Here is a 25,108-nt window from a genome sequence, read left to right as displayed (position 1 = left end):
TATTTGGGATAAAGAGAGACTTTTATAGAAAAGGGGGAGAAATTTATTAATTCATAGAAATAGATGATAACAAAAATAAATATACTGAGATTTGTCAGTACAGGGAGGAGAAATCCCCAATATTTCCATATAAAAAGGGAGGAAAATCCCATTTAAGGGCGTTTGGAAGAATCTGCACCCAAAATCCCCAATAAACCCCGAAATCCCCAAATAAACCCCAAGAATCCCAAAATAAATTCCAAAATCCCAAAATGTACCCCAAAATACACTTTAATAATCCACAAAATAAATCCCTAAATACCAAATTAATCCCCAAATAACCCCAAAATCCCCAAATAAACCCCAAAATAATGGCAAAAATCCAAAATAAATCTCAATAATTCCAAAATAAAACCCCAATAATCCCCAAATAACCCCAAAATCCCCTCCAAGGCCCTTTTGGGATTCTGGGGCTTTTCCTGCCTGATTTTTTTTTTTTTTAATTTCTGCGATTTGGATCCCGAATTTTTCAGATTTTGCTTCATTTCTGGAGCTGCTCCACCCGGAAAAATCCCAATTTTGTGCGGGAATTCCAGGGGAAAAAATTCCCAAATTCACCCCGGAAAATTCGGGATTGGGGCGGGAAAAAGGCTCCGATCCCCAAAAAATCCCAAATCCGGGCGGAATTTCCCCATTTGGGGCAAAAAAAAGATAAATAAATTAATTTAATTATTCATTTTTTATATTAATTAATATCAAATCAATGAAAAATGGGGGAAATTGAAATCTGATTTCAATTTTTGTCACTTCTGAGTTCGTTTTTTGGTCACTTTTGGGTTAAATTTTGGTCACTTTTGGGTTAAATTTTGGTTACTTTTTGGTTATTTTTTAGTCATTTTTGGGTTAACTTTTGGTCAATTTGGATTAAATTTTCGGTCGGGTTTAGGTTCATTTTTTATCAGTTCCGGTTTAAATTTTTGGCCATTTTCGGGTTCATTTTTGGCCATTTTGGGTTCATTTTTAACCACTTTGGGTTCATTTTTTAGTCACTTTCAGATCGATTCCTCCTCCTGTGCCTCCTTTTCCTTCTCTTGGCCAAAATTTCATCCTCGAGACTCCAAAAATGGGGGGAAAACCCAAAAAGGAGCAAACCCGAGCAATTCCTTTTATTTTTTCCTCCTCCGGGCGGCTTTTTTTGGGATTTTGGTGGAAAATCGGGAATAGCCACAGAATTCCAGGTGGATTCCCCAAAATATTTGAATTTTTCCCCCCAGCGCTCCGGGAGCAGCGGAAATTTGGGATTCTCCCGGAATTCGGAGCTGGATCATCGCAGAATTTTGGGATTCAGCTTTTCCAGATCCCCAAAAATCCCAAATTTCCCATTTTATCCCTCACAAATCCACGGATTCTTCCTCCTCCCTTTAATCCAAATGGGAAAAAAAGCGAATTTTGGGTGGGAAAAATCAGAATAATCCCTAAATTCATCCATTGATTTCCTTTTTTTGGGTGTTTTTTAACCAATCCTTCCTCCCGCTGCTGTTTTGGGAATTTTTTGGGGTTTTTTTCCTTCATTTTTTGCCCGGAAAAAAAGCGGAAAAATCGAATTTCCGACCCCAACTCTTGGAAATTTCCATTTCAATCCTCTCCCAAGGAGGGAATTATCCCGGCCAGGAGATTTTAATCGAACTTTTCATTTCTTAATTGATATTTTTAATTTCTAATTTGCATTTCTGGAAGAGCCGCGGATTTTGGAGATGAAAATCCTGATCTGGGCCGAGCTAAATGTTGGGAAAAAAAATAAATTCAGGAGGGGAAAAAAACCCAAAAATTGGAATTTTCAGGGTCACAACAGCGCCTGGAAGGAAGAGGGGAAAATGAATGTAAATAACTTAAAATTAAATAGAATTAATTGAAATGGATTAGAATGGATTGAAATTAATAGAAATGAAATTAATGAAAGTTAATTTAAATGAATTTCAATAGATTGAAAATGGATTTAAATTAATTGAATGAAAATTAGTTTGAAATTATTTAAATGAATTTCAGTGGATGGAAAATGGATCGAAATGAATTGAAATGAATGAAAATTAATTTAGAACAATTTCAACGGATGGAAAATGGATTGAAATGACTTGAAATGAATGAAAATTAATTTAGAACAATTTCAACTGATGGAAAATGGATTGAAATGACTTGAAATGAATGAAAATAAATTTTAAATAATTTAAATGGATGGAAAATGGATGGAAATGAATTGAAATGAATGAAAATGAACAGAAATTAGCCAAACTCAATTAAACCCGGCAGAAAATCGGAATTTTGGGGAAGTTTTCCCCGTCCCGATCCCGCGTGGGGTCCGAGCCCGGTCCCGGCCGATCCCGAATTTTCCGCCCCAAATCCTGTCGGGGTGACGTCACTGGCGGTGACGTCACGGGGTTACCCTTGACCTTGACATCAGCGCGGGGGGGTCCCGGGTTTAGGTCGGGTTTAAGTCGGGTTTAAACCGGGTTTAAGTCGGGTTTAGGCCGGGTTTGTCCCGGGTTTGGCCCGGGTTTGTCCCGGGTTTGGCCAAACCCGGCAGGAAATTCCCGTTCCGGCCCCGCGGCCTTTGTCCCGCTCCGCTCCCGCCGCCCGCGGCTGCCGCTCTTTGTTCCCTTCGCTTTTGGGGCATTTCCATTTTGTCCCTTTTTTCCCTTTTCCTCCCATTCCCTCTTTTTTCCCCCCTATTTTCCCTTTTCCCCCCCATTTTCCCTTTTCCTCCCCATTTCCTCTTTTTTCCCCCCTCCGACCGCGTGTGCTCCCCTTTGTTCCCTTCGCTTTTGGGGCATTTCGATTTTGTCCCTTTTCCCCCCTTTCCCCCCCATTTCCTCTTTTTTCCCCTCTATTTCCCCTTTTCCCCCCCATTTTTCCTTTCCCCCCTATTTTCCCTTTTCCCTCCCCATTTCCCCATTTTCCCTTTTTTTCCTCCTATTTTCCCTTTTCCCTGCTATGTCCCCCCCCATTTTTTCTCTTCCCCCCCATTTTTTCTTTTTTTCTGCTATTTCCCCTTTTTTCTCCCTATTTCCTTTTTTTTCCCCTATTTTCCCTTCCCCCCCATTTTCCTTTTTTTTCTCCTATTTTTCCCTTATCCCCAGATTTTTTCTCTTCCCCCCCCATTTTTTCATTTCCCCCGCTATTTTCCCGATATTTTCCCCTTTTCCCCCCTATTTCCCTTTTTTCCCCTATTTCCCCTTCCCCCCTATTTTTACCTTTCCCCCATTTCCCCTTCCCCCCTCTATTTTCCCCTTTTTCCACCTGTTTTCCCTTTCCCCCCAATTTTTCCTTTTCCCCGATATTTTCCTTTTTTCACCCCCTATTTTTTCCTTTCCCCCCCTATTTTTTCCCTTTTTCGCCCTATTTTCCCCATTTCTCCCCTATTTTCCCTTTTTTCACCCTATTTTTCCTTCCCCCCATTTTCTCATTTTCCCCTATTTTCCCCTTATTTCCCATCTTATTTTCCTTTTCCTCCTTATTTTTTCCTTCCCCCCCCAATTTTTTCTTCTCTCGATTTTTCTTCTCTCTTCCCCATTTTTTCATTTTCTCCCTATTTATTTCCTTTATTTTTCCTATTATTCCTTTCCCCTGTTTTTCCTTTCCCTTTCCCATTATTTCCATTCCTATTTACCTCCATTTCTCCTATTTTCCTATTTTACTTCCTTTTTTTTATCTCTTTATTTTTCCTATTGTTTCTTTCCTTTATCAAACATTTCCCTTTCATTTTTTCTTTTCTATTTATTTCCTTTCTCGTTCCTATTTTTCCCATTTTCCTTTTTATTTTCCCTTGATTTTTCCTTTTCTTTTCCCAATTTTCCCTTTTATTTTCCTTTTATTTTTCCTTTCATCTCCCTTTTATTTTTTCCTATTTCCCCCTTTATTTTTCCTTTTTTCCCCTTCCGTACCCCCGTCCCAACCCGACATTCCCCAGTTTATTTTTTTTCCCAAAAACCCATTTTTTTAAGGCTCAAATCCCACCCCGGATCGGGAATTTCTCTCCTCTCAGCGTCCGGTGAGTGCCGCTCCCGTTTTCCCAATCCCGCAAAAACTTGACCTTGAAAGACCAAAAAAAAAAAAAAAAGGGGGGGGAAATAAAAAGGAAAAAAAATTGAATAAATTTTTAAAAGGGTAAAATTAAAAAATATACTAAAAGGGAAAAAAATAAAATAAACAGGAAAAAAAAAAAAGGAAGAAAAAAGGAAAAAAATAGGATTTTTTATTATTTTTGGGACTTTCAGAGGCTTTGCCAAGGAATTTTTCCCGAGGCGTCTCCTGCGGTTTTTTTATTTTCCCTCCGTGGCTGCTGCGCCTCAAAGTGGGGAAAAAATTAATTTTTTTTCTGGATATTTGGGAATTGCAGCCCGGAATTGTCGGCTCGGCGCCGCTTCCAGAAATTCCCTTTTTTCCTCCTTTTTCCGAGAAAATTCGGAATAAATTCTCTCTTTTGTGGGGATAAATTCACTTTTTTGGGGCTAAATTCGCTTTTTTGGGCTCCTCCAGTCGCGACTCGGGAACCCCCGCGGGATTTTCCAGGTTTTGGGTTTTTTTAGGAATTCTGGGGGGAAAAAAGCCAAAATTCTGCCCCAAAAGCGGCGCTGGAGTCAAACCCGACCCTGCCGGGTTTGGGGATTTCCCGTCCGGGGATTCTCCGCTCCCAAAAGAGGAGGGAAAATTGGGAAAAAATGAGGAAAAATTGGGAAAAAAGAGAATTTTCAATTAGTTTCCCCCTTTGGGACTGGAACCGGATCCACTTGCAGAAAATTCCCTTTTTTCCATGGAATTTTCCTTTATTTTCTTTTTTGGGCTCAATCCCATGTCCCGATATTCCGTGAAATTGTATTTTATTTTATTTTATTTTATTTTATTTCATTTTATTTTATTTTATTTTATTTTATTTTTATTTTATTTTATTTTATTTTATTTTATTTTATTTTATTTTATTTTATTTTATGGCTCCATCCCATTTCTGTGCCATTTGCCCGAACCTCTCCATTTCTTCCCCAAATCCTCGATTTTTTAACCTGGGATTTGTTTTTCCAACCCAAATCCCTTTCCATTCCCTTTTTCCCTCACAAAGTTTTCTCCCTGCCAGGAAAATTTGGATTATTTTGGGCTGGGGAGGGTTAAATTTCAGGTTTTTTGGGAAGAAAACTCCAAGTGGGGTCGAGTCCTTCCCTGAACCGGAAAATTCGGGGTATTTCCATCCATTTATCCCATTTTTAATTCGTGAAATTCGAGATATTTTAATTTAATTACTCCATTTTTAATTCCCGAGATTCGGGACATTTCCATTCATTTATCCTATTTTTAATTCCCGAAATTGGGAATATTTCCGTTAATTTATCCCATTTTTAATTCGGGACATTTCCATCAATTTATCCTATTTTTAATTCCCCAAATCGGGAATATTTCTGTTCATTTATCCCATTTTTAATTCGGGACATTTCCATCCATTTATCCCATTTTTTCATTCGCGAAATTCGGGACATTTCCATCCATTTATCCTATTTTTAATTCACTAAATTGGGAATATTTCCATCCATGTATCCCATTTTCCACTCGTGAAATTCGGGACATTTCTATCCATTTATCCTATTTTTAATTCACTAAATTGGGAATATTTCCGTTCACTTATCCCACGTTTAATTCGAATTTCTGTCAATAAAAACCCCACTCCAAGCCGAGCCGAGCCGAGCGCTGGGGGAAAAAAATTGAATTTGCGAGGGGGGAAAAAACCCAAAAATGGGATTTTCCAGCGCTGGGACGAGAAGGGGGAAAAGACGGGGATAAAAAAAAAAACGGGAAAAGGGGAAAAAGGCGGGAATTGTCGGAAAATCGGGAATGTTTTGGCGCGGGCGGCCTCATTTGCATCCGGCGCCGACCCGGGACAGTGACCTTGAACTGCGCCTCCCGCCGCTGCTCGTTATTATTCCGCTTTTTTCCACCACCTTGGGAATTTCCGGCCTTTCCCCGAAAAATCGGGGCAAATTCAAAAGAAATTGTCTTTACAGAGAGGATTTGCCCCGAAATCGGGGTTTTTCGCAGTGGGGAAAAGTGAATTTTTGATTTATTTTAGATTTATTTTAAATTTTTTATTAATTTCTTTAAAATTTATATTTAATTAATTTTAATTGTATTTTTATTTTATTTTCCATCTATTTTCCATCTATTTCAATTTATTTTCCATCTATTTTCCATTTATTTTCCATTTATTTCCATTTATTTTCCCTTTATTTTCCATTTATTTTCCATTTATTTTCCATCTATTTTCTATTTATTCTCCATTTATTTTGAATGTATTTTAAACTTATTTCAAATTTATTTTCAATTTCTTCTCCATTTATTTTCACCTTATTTTTTTTATTTATTTTAAAATTTATTACTTTAATTTTTAATTATTTTCTTACCCAGTTTTGGGTGGTGTTTTTTTTGTTTGTTTCTTTTCTTTTTTTTTTTTTTTTAATCCTCTTTTTTTATTTTTTTACTTTAAAAAAATGCAATTCCAAAGCCGAGGGGTTTTTCCAAGCGATTTAAGTGGGAATTTGGACTTTTTTCTTTTTTTTTTCTTTTCTTTTTTTTTTTGTTAGGAAAGTCGTCCCGGGGGTTTTTTAAGTAATTTTTTCGAGCATTCCCTGAGCAGGAAAATGGGATTTTAATGGGAAAAAATCCCGCTGGAAAGGCGGGAGCGCCGCTGAGGGGGTTTTATGTTGGTTTTTATTTCCATTTCTGGTTTTATTTCGCTTTTTATTCCTGGTTCGGATCCGCTCCGAGAGCTCCCGGCCACGCTTGGGATATTCCGGGACTTCCCAGCCTGGAAAACCGGGAAAAAAATGGGGAAAAAAAAAGGGAAAACAGGGGAAAAAACACCAAAAAAAATCCCCAATTAAATTGCTTTTCTCACCCCGAGCCGCCCCCGCTCCGCCCGCAGCGCCTCCCCAAAAAACGCGATTTTAAATTGAATTTTTGACCGCAAAATTGTCAATCATCAGGAGGGGGAAAACCCCTAAAAACGGGATTTTGGGGCAGAAATTCCATTTTTCCAGCAGGGAACGGAGCTCCGGGACAGGAATTTTTGGGCGTAGGGGAAGAATTTTTATTTTTTTCCCCAAAAAAGTGGAAAAAAGGGAGCGAACAAAGCCAATTCTGGCGGCTCGGCGGGGATTTGATGAAATCCTTAAAAATCATCCGGCAGCTTTTTATTCCCGCCTCGTACCTGGAGGGGGAAAAATTCCTTGGCAGGGCTTGAAAAAACGCCCAAAAAAGGGGAAAAAATATTATTTAAAAATGGAAAAAATCCCAACAGTAAGGAAAAGACCGTGAAAAATATGAAAAAAATAAAAAATAAAATAAAAGAAAAAACTAATCCCCCCAAAAAATAAAAAATCCGGTTAAATAATTTTTAAAAACCCAAAAAAAGGGACTTTTTGGCGCTGTGATGGAATTTTTCTGGCTCGGGTTTTGTGCGCGAGGGGCGGGCGGAGCTTCCCAGGCTGGAAAAATGCTGGAAAAAAGCGGAAATTCGGGTTTTTCCACCTTCCTCCAAGGGAAAGGCGCCCGAGGAGCCGCACCTGAGTGATTTGGGGGGTTTTTGGGTGGTTTTTTTATTTTTTGGGGTTTTTGGGGTTTTTTGGGTTTATTTTTTTTGTTTTGGAGACTCCAGGAGGAAAAAAAAAAGGAATTTATTTTGGGGGAAATGCCTGAAATGGAGCCAGGGAGGGAAATGGAACTGGGGCGGTTTCTCCTCCCCGGGAAGGATTTTGGGGAGGAAAACGCGAAATTTCAGCCGGGGGGGGAGAGAGAAAAAGCAAAATAAAAGTGGGAAAAGGGGGAAAACAAAATGATTAAAAATGGCAAAAAAGGGAAATTCCGCCCCAAAGGCGCCGCAGGTCCCGCGCTCCGCTCCGAGTTTCTCCGCCAGGATTTATTTCCCATTCCAGGGTTTATTTCCCATCCCAGGATTTATTTTTGGGGTTTTTTTAAAGTTTATTTCACGCTGGACAGAGCCGCTATCGATTTTTTTTTATTATTATTTTTTTTCCCCGGTTTTCTTCGGGAGAAGGGGAAGGGCGGGAAGGAGAAATAAATGGAATAAATAAAAATAAATTGAATTCTATCCCCTCTGCGCCGCTTCCAGGGCGAGGGAAAAATGGGAATTTTGGGGTGTTCCCCGGGAAAAAAATGGGGAGAAAATCAGAATTGAAGAGTTGGGGGATAAAGGAAGGGAAAGGGAACAATAAAAGCGATGGATTTTCCAAAAAAAAAAAAATCTGGAGAGGCCGGGAAGAGGCTCGATCCTCCCCGGAGCCGCTGGGGCCGCGAAAATGAGCAGAAAAATGGAAATAATGATCAAAAAATGGTGAAGTAATGGTTAAAACGGTCAAAAAATTACTAAAAACCAATAAAATAATGCTCAAAAATTACCAAAAAGTATATCAAATGGCCCAAAAATGATAAAGGATGAAATAGCCATAAAATTATTAAATGTGGCAAAAAATGGTAAAACAATTGTAAAAATGAGCAAAAAATTACAAAACCTTAAAAGTCATGATATAAAAAGACCGAAAATTATATGAAATGGCCTAAAGATGACAAGAAGTCATAAAACAATTATAAGAATTATTGTAAGATGATAAAACAATGATAAAAATTAACAAGAAATACAAAATTTGATAAAGCAATGATTTAAAAATGGCCCAAAATTGATAGAAAATGAGGGAGAAACGACAGAAAATGATGAGAATGTGATGAGAAATGACCAGAAAAATATTTTTAAAGGCACAAAACGATTGAAAATTATTTTAGAAAGCGGAGAAGGATCCCAAAAAAAAGGTCGGGAGCGGCTCCCGAGCCCGCCCGGCTCCTCCAGCCCGTCACGTTTATGTGACACAAAATCTGACGCGGATTTACTGGGGCGACGCTGCCGCGCTTTTATTAATCAAGGAGGTCATTAATTAATTAATTAATGAGCGGAGCCCGCGCCAGCCGCGCTCCCCTCCCCCCCAGGCGCGGTTTGGGGGTGAAAACCCCGAATATTCCCGGCTAAAAAATGGGATTTTGGGGGTTTCGGCAGCGCTGGAGTGGCTGAGAATCATCGGGAAATTAATTAAATTCCAAAGGATTTGGGGGTTTTAATTATTGGTTTTGTCTGCGGGGGGGGGGGGGGAGGGAAATGGGGGGAAAAGAGGAAAAAGGGAGGAAAAAAGGGAAAAGAGGAGGAAAAAGGGAAAAGGGAGGGAAAAGGGAAAAGGGAGGGAAAAGGGATGGAAAAGGAGGGGAGAGGAGGAAGAAGGGAGGGAAAAGAAGGAAAAAAGGAAGGAAAAAGAGAAATGGAGGATAAAAGGAGGAAAAAGGGAGGAATAATGGAGAAAAAGGGAGAGAGAAGGGAGGGAAAAGGGGAGGATAAAAGGGAGGATAAAATGAGGGAAAAGGGGGGAAAATGGGGAATAAAAGGGAATAAAAAGGAGGAAAAAGACGGGGAAAAGGAGGGAAAAGGGGACGAGGGAAGGAGGCAAAGGGGAGGAAGAAAGGAGGGGGAAAATCATGGAAAAGGAGGAAAAAAGAAGGAAAAAAATGAGAAAAAAAAAAAGGAGGAGAACGGGAGGAACTCGGCGCTGTTTTGTCTGGGCTGCGGAGGGGAGGGGACGGGGAGGGGACACCGGGGGGGGGGAGGGGACACCGGGGGGGGGGGAGGGGACACCGGGGGGGGGGGAGGGGACACCGGGGGGGGGGGAGGGGACACCGGGGGGGGGGAGGGGACACCGAGGGACCCCCAGCGCCGTGCGGGCCCCACGTGACGGCGGCGCCGGGGCCGATGGGCGCGGGCAGAGCTTTTAACGGCGCTCCATGGCCGGGGCCGCGCCGCAGCGGCCGCGACAGCCCCAAAACCGCCGCTCCGGGGCCGCTGCGCCCCGCTCTGCCCCGGCTCCCCCCGGTTCCCCCCGGTTCCCCCCGGTTCCCCCCGGTTCCCCCCGCTCCGGGGCCGCTGCGCCCCGCTCTGCCTCGATTCCCCCCCTCCCCGGTTCTCCCCGGTTCTCCCCGCTCCGGAGCTGCTGAACCCCGCTTCTCCCGATCCTCCCGGTGCCCCCCGCTTCCCCCGACTCCCCCCGGTCCTCCCGGTGCCCCCCGCTTCCCCCCGGTGCCCCCCACTTCCCCGGCTTCCTCCTCTTCCCTGCTTCCTCCGCTTCCCCCGCTTCTCCCCCGGTTGATTCTTCCCCGGTCCCTCCGGTGTCCCCCGGTCCCCTCCGTGTCCCCCGCTTCCCCCTCGGTCCCCCCGGTTCTTCCCTGGTCCCCCCGCTTAGCCCGATCCCCCCGCTTAGCCCGGTCCCCCCGGTTCTCCCCCGGTCTCCCCGGTTCCCTCTCGGTCCCCGCGCTTCCCCCTCGGTCCCCCCGGTCCTCCCGGTCCCCCCCAGTCCCCCCGGTTCCCCCTCGGTCCCCCGGTTCCCCCTCGGTCCCCGCTCTTCTCCCCCGGTCCCCCCGCTTAGCCCGATTCCTCCGCTTCCCCCTCGGTCTCCCCGTTCTCCCCCCGGTTCTCCCCCGGTCCCCCCGGTCCCCCCGGTCCCCCCTCGGTCCCCGCGCTTCCCCCCCGGTCCTCCCGCTTCCCCCTCGGTCTCCCCGTTCTCCCCCGGTTCTCCCGGTTCCCCCCCGGTCCCCCCGTTCCCCCCGGTCCCCCCGTTCCCCCCCGGTCCCCGCGCATTCCCCGTTGCTCGCGGTCGCCCCGGTAGCCCCCCGGTTACCGCGGGCGGCCCCGGGGAAGGATGGGCGAGCACAACCTGCTGAACCCGGGCTTCGTGGGGCCGCTGCTCAACATCCACACGGGGGACGCGTTTTACTTCCCCAACTTCCGCGCCTCGGGCGCGCAGCTCCCGGCGCTGCCGTCGCTGCCCGGTTACCCCCGGCGCGACAACTTCGGCTCGCTGCCCGCCTGGGCGCCCTCCGAGCCCTGCGGGCCCTACGCGCAGCCCTACCTGGGCTTCGGCCGCGCCTGCGAGCTCGCCCGCGGCGAGGAGGGCAAGTGCTGCTACCGGGAGGGCGACAAGGGCCGGGACGGCGCCCGCGACGCGCCGCTGCTGCCGCTGGAGCCGCTCCCCGCCGGCGGCGCCGCGGGCGGCGGGGCCAGCCTGGGCAGCCTCGGCGGGAATCTGGGCAACCTCGGGGGAAATTTGGGCAATTTGGGCAATTTGGGCAACCTCGGCGGCGGCTTCGGCAAGTTCGAGTTCGCCGGGCCCGAGGGCGGCGCGGCGGAGGCGCAGAGCTGCCCGTCCCTGGAGTCGGACTCGGGCTCCTCGCTGCTCACCGAGGGCGGCAAAGGCGACGCGCCGGGGCTCGTGTCGCCCCTGAACGCCGGCGGAGGGGGTGAGAGAGCGGGGCACCCCGAAATTGGGGGATTTTGGGGGGTTTTATGGGGTTTTTGGGGTTTTTAGGGATTTTTTCGGGGGTTTAGAGGTGGATGGTGGAAGGGCTTTACGCGGGAATTCAGGGGATCTGGCGGGGCTGGTGTCGCCCCTGAACGCCGGCGGAGGGGGTGAGAGAGCGGGGCGCCCCGAATTTGGGGGGTTTTTGGGGTTTTTGGGGGTTTATGGGGTTTTTTGGGGGTTATCCGGGGTTTTCTTGGTGGATGGTGGAAGGGCTTTACGCGGGAATTCAGGGCATCTGGCGGGGCTGGTGCCGCCCCTGAACGCCGGCGGAGGGGGTAAGAGAATGGGGCGCCCCGAATTTGGGGGTTTTATGAGTTTTTTTGGGGTGTTTTATGGTTTTTTTTGGATTTTGCGGGGTTTTTTAGGTTTTTTTGGGGGGGGTTAGAGGGTTTTCTTGGTGGCTGGTGGAAGGGTTTTCCCCGGGAATTCAGGGGATCTGTCGCCCCTGAACGCCGGCAGAGGGGATAAGAGAATGGGACACCCCCAAATTTTGGGGGTTTTATGGGTTTTTTTTGGTTATGTGGGGTTTTATGGGCGTTATTGGGGTGTTTTTGGGGTTTTAGAAGGTTTTCTTGGTGGATGGTGGAAGGGTTTTCCCCGGGAATTGAGGGGATCTGTCGCCCCTGAAAGGCGGCGGAGGGGGTAAGAGAATAGAAAACCCCAAAAATCTGGGGGTTTTATAGGGTTTTTGGGTTTTTTTTGGGTTTTTATGGGTTTCTTTGGGCTTTTTTTTGGGTTTTAGAGGGTTTTCTTGGTGGGTGCTGGAAGGGCTTTCCCCGGCAAGGAAGGGGACGCGGCGGGGCCGCTGCCGCCCCCGGCCGGCGGAGGAGGTGAGAGAATAGGAATGGGGTTTTTTAGTTTTATGGGTTTTTTTGTTTTTATGTGTTTTTTGGGGTCTCTTTGGGGTTTTTTGGGGTTTTAGAAGGTTTCCTTGGTGGGTGGTGGAAGGGTTTCCCCGGGAATTGAGGGGGTCTGGCGGGGCCGCCCCTGAACGGCGGCGCAGGTGACGAGGGAGCTCCTTCAATGGATTTTGGGGTTTTTTGGGTTTTTTGGGTGGGATTTGGGCGGTTTTAGAGGGATTTGTGGCGGGAATTAGAGGGGTTTGGGAAGGGTTTTCCCCGGCAATGAAGGGGACGCGGCGGGGCTGGTGCCGCCCCTGAGCGCGGGGAGAGGCGGTGAGAAAATGGATTTTGGGGTTTTTGGAGGGTTTTGGAGGGTTTTGGCTTTTTTGGTTTTTTTTGGGGGGGTATGGGGGTAGTGGGATTTGGGAAGGGTTTCCCCTGGGAATGAGGGGAACGTGGCAGGGCTGGGGTCACCCCTGAGGGCGGGGAGCGGTGCTGAGAGCGGGGATGGATTTTGGGGTGGATTTGGGGCTTTTGAGAGGTTTTTGGGGTTTTTTTAGGGGATTTAGATGGGATTTTTTGGGTGGGCGCTGGAAGGATTTCCCTGGGAAAAAGGGAACACAGAGGGTCGGCCCTGAACGTGGGGGGCGGGGGTACGAGAATGGGGTTTTGGGGTGGTTTTGGGGTTTTTGGGGTGGTTTTGGGGTTTTTGGGTGGTTTTGGGGTTTTTGGGGTGGTTTTGGGTTTTTTTTGGGGTTTGTGATGGGTATTGAAGGGCTTTTGGAAGGGTTTTCCCGGGAATTTGGGGTTCGCCGGGGTTGGTGTCACCCCTGAGCTCTCCTCTCGCCCAGGTGAGACCCCGGGAATGGGATTTGGGGGATTTGGGATTTTTTGGGTGTTTTTAGGAGTTTTTGAGGATTTTTTGGGGGGTGTTGGAAGGGTTTTCCCTGGGGGTGAAGGACACGGAGCCCGGGCGGGGCAGGGACTGGAAATTGGTTTTTTTTGGGTTTTTTTTGGGTGGTTTTGGGGGTAGAGGAGTTTTGGGGTTTTTGGAAGGAATTTTTTAGGGTGCGTCCCTGGGAATAAAGGGGACGCGGCGGGGTTGGGGTCACCCCTGAACCTTGGCAGTGGTGGTCAAGTTCTGAAAATGGGATTTTTGGGGTTTTTTTGTGGGGTTATTTTTGGGTTTTTTTGTGTGTGTGTGTTTTGAAGGGTTTTTTGGGGCTTGGATGTGGTTTTTTTTGGTGGCGTTTGGAAAGATTTCCCCGGGAAATTTGGGGGTTTGTGGGGTCGGTGTCGCCCCCGCACGCACGGAGCCGGTCCTAAAAAAGGGGGGATTTGGGTTTTTGGGGGTTTTGTAGGGATTGAAAGGGTTTTCCCCAGGAATTTGGGGCTCGGCGGGGTTGGTGGCACCCCTGAACCCCGACAGCGCTCGTCAGGGTCTAAAAAAGGAGGTTTGGGGTTTTTGGGGGAGTTTTGGGGGTTTTGGGAGGTTTTTGGGGTGTTTTGGAATGGTTTTGGGGTTTTTGGAGCGTATTTTTGGGGGTTTTTGGAGGTGGTTTTTTTGGGGGGTTTGGAGTGGATTTTTTGTTTGTTTTGGAGGGATTTTGGGGTGTTTTGGAAGTGTTATGGGGTATTTTAGGGGTTTGGGTTATTTTATAAGGTTTGGGGTGTTTTTGGAAGTGTTTTGGGATATTTAATGGAGTTTGGGATGTTTTGGGAGGGTTTGGGGGTATTTTATAGGGTTTGGGATGTTTTGGAAGGGTTTTCCCGGGGGATTTGGGGTTCGCTGGGGCTGTTGTCACCCCTGAACCCCGGCAGCAGCGACAAGGTCCTAAAAAAACGGAATTTTGGGGTTTTTTGGGGAAATTTGGGGTTCAGCGGGGTTGGTGCCACCCCTGAACCTCAGCAGCGGCAAGAAAGGAGATTTTTGGGTTTTCTTTTGGTTTTGGGGTGTTCTGGAAGGGTTCTGGATGGGTTTTCCGGGGGGAATTTGGGGTCCCGCGGGGTTGGGGCCACCCTGAACCCCGGCATGGGGATTTTGGGGTTATTTTGGGGTGTTTTTGGGGAAATTCGGGGTTCCCCGGGCGCCGATGTGGGGCCGGGCCGCTAGGGGTAGCAGCGAAATCCCGAATGTTTTATGGGGTGCCGCCGCTTTTAAGAGAAAAGGCCATAAACACGTAAATATCCCATAAAAAATCCGGGAAGCGGCGGCGGCAGCGGGGACGCGCGGTCACAGGGGCGGAAAAATGGGAAAAACGGGAAAATAATAATAATTAAAAAAAACAACCGCGGGAAGCGATGTTGGGGTCATGGGGATGGGAAAATGGGGGAAATTGGGAAATCCCTAAAAAAACCAACCCGGGGCGGGTTTGGGGTCACGGGAGGGGTGTGGGAAAATGGGGGAAAAAATGAGAAATCCTTAAAAAAATCCCAAAAATCCAAACCCGCGCCGTTCAGAGATGGGATCGGGGGTCAGGCCCGGATTTTGGGGTTTTTTTTCCCCAATTTTTTTGGGGGGAGAATCCCAAAATTCCCCACGGGCCCAAAGCTTTGGGGACTGCGAAGTCATGGAGAAAGGGGTTTAGGGGAAAAAGGGAAATTGGATTTGTGGGGTGAGGTTTTTAGGGGAAAAATGGTAAAAGGCGTTTTGAGGACGATTTTTTGGGAGAGAAAAAAGGAAAAGGGACATTTTGGAGAGGTTATTTTAGGGGAAAAAGGGAAAAGGGGCTTTTCGAGGATGTTTTTTTTTGGGGGGAAAAAGGACGAAAAAGGCATTTCGGGGATTTTTTTTAGGAAAAAGGGGAAAAGGACATTTGGGGGAGTTTTTTATGGGGACAATAGGGAAAAGGGCATTTTGAGGATGCTTTTTGGGCGAAAAAGGAGAAAAAGGCATTTTGGTGATGATTTTTCAGGGGATAAAAGAGAAAAGGGCATCTCGGGAAGGTTTTTAGGGGAAAAAAGGAGAAAAAGGCATTTTGGTGATGCTATTTTAGGGGATAAAAGAGAAAAAGGCATTTCGGGGAGTTTTTTTAGGGAAAAAATTAGAAAAAGGCATTTCTTGGAGGTTTATTTTAGGAGATAAAAACGGAAAAGGGCATTTCGGGGGGTATTTTATGGAAAAAGGGGCATTTCGGGGAGGTTTTTTTAGGGAAAAATTAGAAAAATGCATTTCGGGGATGTTTATTTTAGGAGATAAAAGCGGAAAAGAGCATTTCGGGGGGTATTTTATGGAAAAAGGGGCATTTCGGGGAGGTTTTTTTAGCGGAAAAAGGGGAAAGGGCATCGCGGGGCCGCTTTAAAGGGAAAAGGGGATTTTTGGGGCAATAACGGCGGTTTTTGGCAGGCGCTCCCTGGTACCCGATGCACACGAGGTCGCGGAAGAAGCGCAAACCGTACTCGAAGCTGCAGCTGGCGGAGCTGGAGGGGGAATTCCTGGTGAACGAGTTCATCACCCGCCAGCGGCGCCGGGAGCTCTCGGACCGCCTGAACCTCAGCGACCAGCAGGTGAAGATCTGGTTCCAGAACCGCCGCATGAAAAAGAAAAGACTCCTCCTCCGGGAGCAGGCGCTCTCCTTCTTCTAAACAAAAAAAAATCTAAAAAAAATCGCGATTTCGGGCCAAATCGGGGCGCAAAAATCGGCGGAAACGGCGAAAAAATTAAAGGGAAAAGGAGGAAAAAATATGAAATATTCCCGCCCCGGAGACTCTAAACGCCGTCCCGCCTGGTGAGGTCGGGATAAGGAGAATTAAGGAAAAAAACAAAAAAAAAAGATTAAAAATAGGGGAAAGCGAGCGGCGGAAAAGCAGAAATTGTTGTAAATAACGGGAATATTCCGGCGGTGGGAAGGAAAAATTCCCGGAGGCGGCGGAGGAGGAGGAGGAGGAGGAGGAGGAAGGGGAGCTCAGGTAGGAGCCCGCGGGAATTCCCGGATTTCCCCCAAAATCCGTCCCGGGATTCGGGGCCCAGCGCGGGGAAAAAGCAGCGGAAATTCGGAATTTCGTGTGTGGGGGGGGGAAATCGAGGTGGCGCCCTAAATTATCTGTAATTTGGGTGGAAAATGTGAATTTTTGGGGGTGGAATAAAGGGATTTGCAGGGAAAATCGAGGTGGAATCCTAAATTATCGATGATTTGGGTGGAAAATGGGAATTTTTTCAGTTGGAATTCAGAATTTCAGGGGGGAAATCGAGGTGGTGCCCGAAAGGATCTGTAATTTGAGTAGAAAATGGGAATTTTTGGGCATGGAATACGGGATTTGGGGGGAAACAGGGAAAATCGAGGTGTGCTCTAAATAATCGGTAATTTGGGTGGAAAATGGGTATTTTTGGGGGTGGAATTAAGGGATTTGAGGAAAATCGAGACAAAGCCCGTCTGGAAATGGGATTTCTCGCTGGAATCGGCTCTGGTCAGGGCAGAAAAAAAGGACTTTTTTTCCTATTTTTGGAGATTTTCCCTTCCTCTCTCCCCGATTTTCCAGCGTTTATTTGAAATGTCCCAAAATTCCGTCTTCCCTCGTCCCAAAAATCTTTTTTTTTAATTTTTTCTTTTTTTTTTAATGTTTTTTATTTTTCCCGTGGCAGGGATGCGGTTTTGGAGTGAAAACGCTGGAAATTGGGCAGGAAAATCAAATCCCATTTTCCGGGAGTTAATCCCCAAATCCTGGCAGAACTCGGAACATTCCCGGGCGCTTTTTTCTCCCTCCAAACCGATTAAAATCCCCCAAAATGGGAGAAAATTCCTTTCATTGTCAGGAAATCCGAGCCAGCCGCGCACCCGCACCAAACCCACGGGTTTTGGTAAAAATTAGGGGTTTTTTTCCTCTGAAAAATCCGGATTTGGGGCCTTTTCAGGGACCAGGAATGGGATTTTCCCAGTTTTTCTCCTCGGTTTCGATGATTCCCGGTTGAATTTCGCGCTCGAGGCACTTTTGGGATTTTCGGGATGTAGGGAAGGAGCTTCTCCTGCGATTTTGGGGAAAAAAGGGCGGGGAAATGGAGAAATTTTCGGGGAAAATGGGATTTTTCGGCGGGGTAGGCGGATTTTGGGGCTAATTCCACGGAAATCGGGATTTTCCCACGCGCCGCCGTCCCCGCGTTCACGGTCACGGCCGCGCCGCTTTTATGGGCGAATCCCGAAAAAAAAAACAACGGGAAAATCCCAAAAAACTGCGGCTGGAAGGAGCTTTTCCCGCTTTTCCTGCGCCCTTTTTGCTCCTCGCTCCATCCCGGGCGTCTCCTTCTCCTTTTCTCCTTTTCTCACCCATTTTTTCTAATTTCCCCCATTTTCCCCCTTTTAAAAAAATTTTTTCTCCTTCTTTTTTTTCCCATTTTTCCCATTTTCCCTCTCCTTTTTTCCCCTCCATCATCCTTATTTTCCTCTTTTCTCCCCTTTTTCCCCAATTTTCCCTCTTATTTTGTCCCCTTTCCCACCCCTTCCCCTTCATTTCTATTTTTCCCATTCCCACCCCAATTATTCCCATTTTTATCCCTTCCCGATTTTTTTTTGGCCAGGAAAAAAAAAAAAACAACCAAAACCCCAATTTTGGGATCAGGATCCCCCTTTTCCAATTTTTCAAATTTTTTACCATTTCCCTCCCCCCATTTTCCCCATTTCCCCACATTTTTTTCCCCTTTTTTCGCCTTTTTTTCCCATTTTCTCTCTTTTTCCCCTCTCCCTCCCCGCGCCACCTCGGGGCCGTGCAATAAATCCCCAAAACGCCTCAAAATCCAATTTTTGGGCAGTTTCGCTCCAGCCCCGCCACGTGCAATGGGAAAATTCAATTTTTTGTGGGGAATTTGGGGTTTCGGTGCTCCCTGAGGAGATTTTGGGGCCGTTTCGCGTCCTGGGGTGAGGAAATCATCGAAAACCCCAAATTTTGGTGAATTTTGGGTCCAAAACACCTCCTGGCGGGGGGGCAGGAGGATGAGACTTCGTAATTTTGTGGGATTTACCCCAAAAATCCAAAATGGAGCCGCGGCCTTCTGGGAAATCCAAATAAAATGGAATAAAACGGAAATACATGGAGAATAAAGCGAGAATTTAATGGAAAACGGGAAAGAAAATGAAAATGGAAGGGAAAAGTAAGACTGAAATGAGAATAAAGTGAAAAAAAAATGAAAGGAAATGGGAATAAAAATTAAAAATGGAACGGAAATGGAAATGAAAGGAAAATGAAATGAAAAAAAAATTGGAAATTTAATGGTAAATGAGAATGAAATGGAAAAATGGAAATAAAATGGAAAAAATGGGAATAAATTGAAAGAAAATGAGAATAAAATGGAAATATGAATATGGAAAGAAAATGAAAAAAAAAAGGTAATAAATTGGAAAAAAAAAATTATTCTCGACCCTTCCCTCCGCAAAAAATGCCCCGAAAATGCCCGAAAATGGGAATTTGTGGCCGATTCCGGCCGCGCTGCCCGCGGCAATGAACGGAGGAATTCCCGCGGTAACGAATTAATGAATTCCCGCGGTAATTAGCGCGGTAATTAGCGCGGTAATTGGCGGGAAAGCCGCGGCCGCGGGGCTCCCTCTATGCAAGGTCTGTACAAAGGTTCGGCTGCTGGCTGTAATTAACGGGGAAGTAATTAATGAGTGGACTAATTAATGAATGTGCTGATGTCATTTCTGAGGAGAATAAAGAAACTCAGCCCAAAGCCGCGCCGTGCTCATTTCTTATTGTTTTTATTATTTTATTTTATTTTATTTTATTTTATTTTATTTTATTTTATTTTATTTTATTTTATTTTATTTTATTTTATTTTATTTTATTTTATTTTATTTTATTTTATTTTATTTTATTTTATTTTTATTTTTATTTTTATTTTTTGTTTTGTAGTTTTCCTATTTATATTTATATTATATTTTATTTTATTTATTTTAGTTCCATAGTTTTATTTTCTACTTCTATTTCTATTATTAATTTATTGCAAATTTATTACTTATTTTCATTATTATTATTATTATTATTATTCGTGATCAAAATGAAAAATCGCGCGTGAAATTCATAAAAAACGAAAGAAAAAATCAAATCATTGGCGGTTTTTTTTTTTTTACTTTTTGAGGGCGACAAGAATTAAAAAGGTACCAAAGTGAAATGTGCTGAGAAATTCAAAGTATTGAGGGAAAAAGTGGGGGAAATGCCGGGAAAACAAAAATTCTGGGAGATAAAAAGCTGGAATTCTGAATTTTTGGGAGATAAAAAGCTGGAATTTGGATTTTTTTGGGAACAACCTGGAACGAAGGGCTCGTTTTGAGAATTTGGGATCCTTTTGTCCAGACTTGAAACCTCCCCAAAAATTGGGAATAATTTAAATTTTCGGACAACCAATTCCAGCGGGAAACCCTCGTGGAGGAGCGGCGGAAATGAGGAAAAATCGGGGAAAAAATTAGGGAGAAAAATCGCTTTTTTTTTTTTTCTGGCTGGCTGGGCCGCGAGGGGCCCCGGCGGGGTTTTAATTAGCGGGGATTAATTAATTAATGAAGGAATGAAGGAGTCTCGTTGAGGGGAGATGGATGAAAGCGCGGCCGCGGGAAAACCCAAAATGAAAGAGGAAAACCCGAAATAATTTTCCCCTTTTTTATTCCCCTTCCCCTTTCCCCCCACTTTTTTATTCCCTCTTTTTCCCTTTTTTCCCCTTTTTCTCCCCATTCCCCCCCCGTGAAGGGTTCGGGGCCTTTTGGGACCCTGAAGGGACCCGGGCGGTGCTTTTGGGGTCCTCAGGGGCCTTGGAGCCGTTTTTGGGGTCCTGAAGGACCCCAATCCTCGAATTCTGAAACCCCCAAATACCCAAACCCAATCCCCAAACCCCAAATTCCAAACTCTAAACCCCACATCTCCAATCTTCAAACCCCAAATCCCCAAATTCTCAAACCCCCAAACCCTAAACCCCAAATTCCCAATCCTCAATCCCCAAATTCCCAAACCCCCAATCTCCAAACCCCCAAATCCCAAACCCCCAAATCCCCCAAATCCCAAACCCCCAAATCCCCCAAATTCCAAACCCCAAATCCCCAAATTCTCCAATACCCAAACCCTAAACCCCATATCCCAAACTTCAAACCCCAACCCCCAAATTCCCAAATCCCAAACCCCCAAATCAAATCCCAAACCCCCAAATTCTCAACCCCCAAATCCCAACCCCAAATCCCCCAAATCCCAAACTCCAAATCCCAAAACTCCAAATCCCAAACTCCAAAACCCCAAACCCCAAAACCCCAAAACCCCAAAACTCCAAATCCCAAAACCCCAAACCCCAAAACCCCAAAACCCCAAACCCCAAAACCCCAAAACCCCAAACCCCAAACCCCAAAACCCCAAATCCCCAAATCCCAAAACCCCAATCCCCAAACCCCCAAACCCCAAAACCCCAAATCCCAAAACCCCAAATCCCAAATCCCAAAACCCCAAAACCCCAAACCCCCAAAACCCCAACCCCAAATTCCCAAACCCCCAAACCCCCAAACCCCAAAACCCCAAAACCCCAAAACCCCAAAACCCCAACCCCAAAACCCCAACCCCAAATCCCAAAACCCCAAATCCCAAACCCCAAAACCCCACAACACCCCACCCCAAATTCCGCTTTTCCCGGCCCATCCCGACCCCGATTTTTTGGGATTTCTGCCCCGCGTCCCTTTGGGATTTTTATGGCCCCGAGATTCTCTTTGTGGGGCGCCGCAGAGACGAAACCTCTGCCCCGCCCCAAGCCCGGATCTCCGCGCCCCTAAAAAATCCCCTTTTCCCCTTTTCCCGCCCCAAATCCGCCCGTCCCGACCCCAAAATCCAACCAACCCCCCGCCGCCCTAAAATCGGCGTTTTGGGTTTTTTTTCTGTGCCTAAAAGGAGGAAAAAATCCGATTTTTCCCAGCGAGGCTTTGTTGTAGTTGTGGGGTTTTTTTAAGGGGAAAATGGGTTTTAGGGAGGATTTTTTTTGGGGAAAAAAAAGATAAATGAGGAATTTGGGGCAAACCTCGCTGCTTTCTGTGGGATCCGAGCGGATTTTGGGGGAAATGCGGGAAAGGGAAGAAACGGCCGGAAAAAAACCCAAATTCCAATTATCCCATAAATTCCCTTCCCCCTCCCGCTCATAAAAAAAAAAGGGGTGAAAAATCAGATTCGGAGGCGATTTTGGGGCGATTTTGAGGCATTTTGGGGTCGGGGCCGGGCCCGCCCGCGGCTCTCGGGGTTTATTTTAAAATTCCGCTGGTTAAAATGGGATTTTTGCCGATTTTTGGCCCTTTTCCGCCGCCTTTTCCCGGGATTTCCGCGGGAGGAGCCGCGGGGTGGGCGGGCAAAGTGAAGGTCAAGTTAAGCTCGGCCGGAGCTGCGCCCGCTCCTTTTTCCCCTTTTTTCCCCTTTTTTCCCCACTTTTCCCCCATTTTCCCCCTTTATTTGAACTAAAACCCTTTTCCATCCCCCATTTGCACCCCCGAATCCGCCAGGTCGATTTTAGGGAAAATTTCCCTCTAATTTCTGATTTTTCCCTCCAAATTCTGATTTTTTTCCCCTATTTTCCCCCCTCCACGAGGCTTCAAATCCTTTTTTTCCTCCATTTCCCCCCATTTCCCCTCTTTTTCCCTTTTTTCCCTTTTTTCCCCCCACTTTTTCCCCCGTTTTCGCCGCCGGGGGGATGAAAAACCAGCAGGAAAATCCCAATTCAGGTTAAAAAACCCGAAATCGGCGAAATTCGCTCGGTAAGAGAGGAAAAAAAAGGGGTGGGGGAGGAAAAATGGGATTTTTCCCTTAAAAAAAAAAATACGGGAAAAATCCGATCCTAAAAAAAAAATTGGGATTTTTTTCTGGGGGGGGGTGGGACCTTTGGGGGAGCGGGAGGGGGGAGGGAATGGGAAAAATGGGATTTTAAGCGGATTTTAATCAGATTTTTGGCTGTGGGGAAAAGCGGGGAAAGGATTTGGGTTAAATAAGGAAAATTCAGGGGAAAAATGGGGGGAAAAAATTCCCAGAAATTCTCCCCAAATTCTCCTTATTTCCCTTCCTTCTTCCCCGGAGCTGATGTCATCCCAAAGTCCGGAAAATTGAATTAAAATTAATTTAAAAATCAAATTGAGCTCCAAAAAAGAAGGGAAAAATTCCCGAAATTCCCCAAAAACGAAAGGATCGCGACAAGGCTCGGCCGGGACGGGAATCTGGGGAATTTTGCCCCAAATTTTGCCCCAAATTTTGCCCCAAATGTCTCTCCTGGAGCGCGGCCGCACCCCAGGGACGGACAATGGGAAAATTCCAATTTTTGGGGTTTTTTTGTTTTATGTTTTCAGGCTTTTTTTGCCTTTTTTTGCCTTTCTTTCCTTTCTTTTCCTTTTTTTTGCCTTTCTTTTCTTTTTTGGAGGATTTTTTCCCTCTTTAATTGTACTTTTTTTCCTCTTTTTTGGATTTTTTTCTATTTTTGGGGATTTTTTCCTATTTTTTTGGGGTTTTTTTGTGCTCTTTGTTTCCCTCCTCGCCCCCACCCCGAGCTGCAACAGCGGCGCCGGCACCAAAAAATGGGGAAAATTCTGATTTCCCCCCCAAAATCCCAATTATCCCCTGATTTTCACCCTGGGAGTGCCTCAAAAACCTAAAAAAATCCGAATTAAACCCGCGGAGGGGGTAAAAGGGGGAAAAAAAAAGCTATTTTGCCAAAATTCGGATTATTCTAGGGAAATTCGTGCCGAAACCCCCCGGGATTTGAGTGGGATGGGATAAAGCAGCGATACATGGAATAAAATGTGATTTTTTGGGGGGTAAAATCGACGAATTTTGGGGTTTTCCCGAGGAGCCCGGGGTAGAAATTTTTTTTTTTAATAAAAATGGGAGAAAAAGAAGGAAAAGAGAGAGGGAGAAAATAATAAAAAAAAAAGAGGAAAAAGGGGATTTTTTTTTTTCCCCATTTAAAATGAGATGAAAGAGGGGAAAAGCCAATAAACGTTTAATTTTGAGGGGGAATAAATAAAGAAGTAAAGAAATCAATAAAAAATCCGATTTTCAGGGGATTTCCGGCCCTAATCCCGGGGATTTGGGGTGGAAAATGCGAATTTTATTGGGGAAAGGGCGCGGGAATTCCGGGCGGTCCAGGCATGGATGGAAAAATGAGAATTTTCCGCTTTTTTCCCCCAAATTTGTCCCCGAAGAACTGCAAAAAAACCCGGGAAGGATTTTATTCCCATTTAATCCAACGGGAATCCCGAATTCCGCGAGTTTATCCCAAAAACCCGAAAAAATCGGCAAAAAAATCCAGTGAAAAAGTCCAAAATTAAGGGGAAAATAACCAAAATATCAAAATATCACGAGCGGAACCCTTGGGAATGAAAAATGCGGATTTTAGGGGCGAAAGACGCCGGAAAAATCCCAAATTTTCGCTCAAATCTTCATTTTGGGGCGACTCCGCCCAGATTTGGGGTCCTGCTTTAAAAAAAAATCGAATTTCCCCCCCACAAATTCCCGATTTTCCATTTCCCCCACCCATATTCCCGAATTTTTTCTCTATTCCCCCCAAATTCCCGATTTTTTTCCTTTATTCCCTCCAAATTCCCAATTAATTTCCTTTATTCCCCCAAAATTTCCGATGTTTTTCCTTTATTACCCCAAATTTCTGATTTCCCCGCTTTTTTCTGTCCAAATTCCCAATTTTTCCGCTTTTTTCTGTCCAAATTCCCGATTTTTCCGCTTTTTCCCCCATTTTGGCGGTGCTGCCGAAGTTTTCCCGAGGAACCGCTGGACAATAAAGGAAAATGGGAATTTCTGAGGTTTCCTGTGCTTTTTTGAGGGCTTTTTTGGGGTTTTTTTTTGTTTGGTTTTGGGGTTTTTTTTGGGATTTATTTTGATGTTTTTTGGGGAGGGGTTGGAAGATTTTTTTTGGCTTTTATTTTGTTTTCTTTGGAGTTTTTTTGGGGAGATTTTGGAGGGTTTTTTGGGTTTTTTTGGGGTTAAAAGCGGCGGGATTGGGGTCGGGGGTGGGGGGGCGGGGGTTGGGCTTTGTTTCCATCCCAGCCCAAATTCCCCGAATTTCACCCCAATTCCCCCAAATTTCCCCTTTCGGAGCGGGCGGGGGGGAATAAAAAATGGGAATGGGCGGGAATTGGGGATTGGGATGGGAAAAATGGGAATAATTGGAAGAGAATGGGGAAAAAATGGGGAAAATTGGGAAAAATATGGGAATAAAGGGTGGAAAAATGGGGAAAAAACGAGAATAAAGGGTGGAAAATGGGAATAAAGGGTGGAAAAATGGGAATAAATGTGGGAAAATAGTGGAAAAATGGTGAAAAATGGGATTAAAGGGTGGGAAAGTATTGGAAAATGAGGATGAATGGGGGGAAATGGAAATAAAGGTGAAAAATGGGAATAAACTGTGGTGGAAAATGGGAAAGTGGTGGAAAAGGGGGAAGGAATGGTGGAAAATGAGAATAAACGGACAAAAACTGGGAAATAAATGGAGAAAATCTGGAAATGATGGTGAAAAATGGAATAAATGGTGGAAAAATGAGAATAAATAGACAAAAACTGGGAATAAAGGGTGGAAAAGTGGGGATAAATGGGAAAAAAAGGAGAATAAATGGAGAAAAACTGGGACTAAGTGGAGAAAAATCGGGAATTTGTGGCCGGGGCGGCAGACGGGAATTTCCTTTTCTTCCTGTTCTTTCCTTTGTTTTAAATTTAATTTATTTTATTCCATTATATATTCAATTTCCTTCGTATTTGTTATTTTATTTCTTTGTTCATTACTTATGTCATTCATTATTTATGTCATAAAAAAAAAATCTTTTACTCTTTTATTGTTTATTTCCATTTTAAAATCATCTATTTCCTTTTCTCATTACTCATTTCATTTTTTAAAAGTCATTT

The 25,108-nt window shown here is 45.3% G+C and overlaps 1 protein-coding gene across 1 annotated transcript; it reads left to right on the top strand.

The window, feature by feature from the left end:
* The first annotated feature begins 10,766 nt into the window (after window positions 1-10,766).
* On the top strand, window positions 10,767-15,853 carry HOXC12 (homeobox C12). Its single transcript, XM_072919653.1, has 3 exons — window positions 10,767-11,160; window positions 11,248-11,364; window positions 15,615-15,853. Exons 1-3 carry the CDS (start codon window positions 10,767-10,769, stop codon window positions 15,851-15,853), a joined length of 750 nt encoding a protein of 249 aa, XP_072775754.1.
* Window positions 15,854-25,108: the final 9,255 nt, after the last annotated feature.

This window comes from Taeniopygia guttata, chromosome 29, assembly GCF_048771995.1.
Source record: "Taeniopygia guttata chromosome 29, bTaeGut7.mat, whole genome shotgun sequence".
Lineage (NCBI taxonomy): Eukaryota > Metazoa > Chordata > Aves > Passeriformes > Estrildidae > Taeniopygia > Taeniopygia guttata.
The sequence above is the reverse complement of the archived record's forward strand: the minus strand, read 5'-3'. Positions and strand labels throughout refer to the sequence as shown.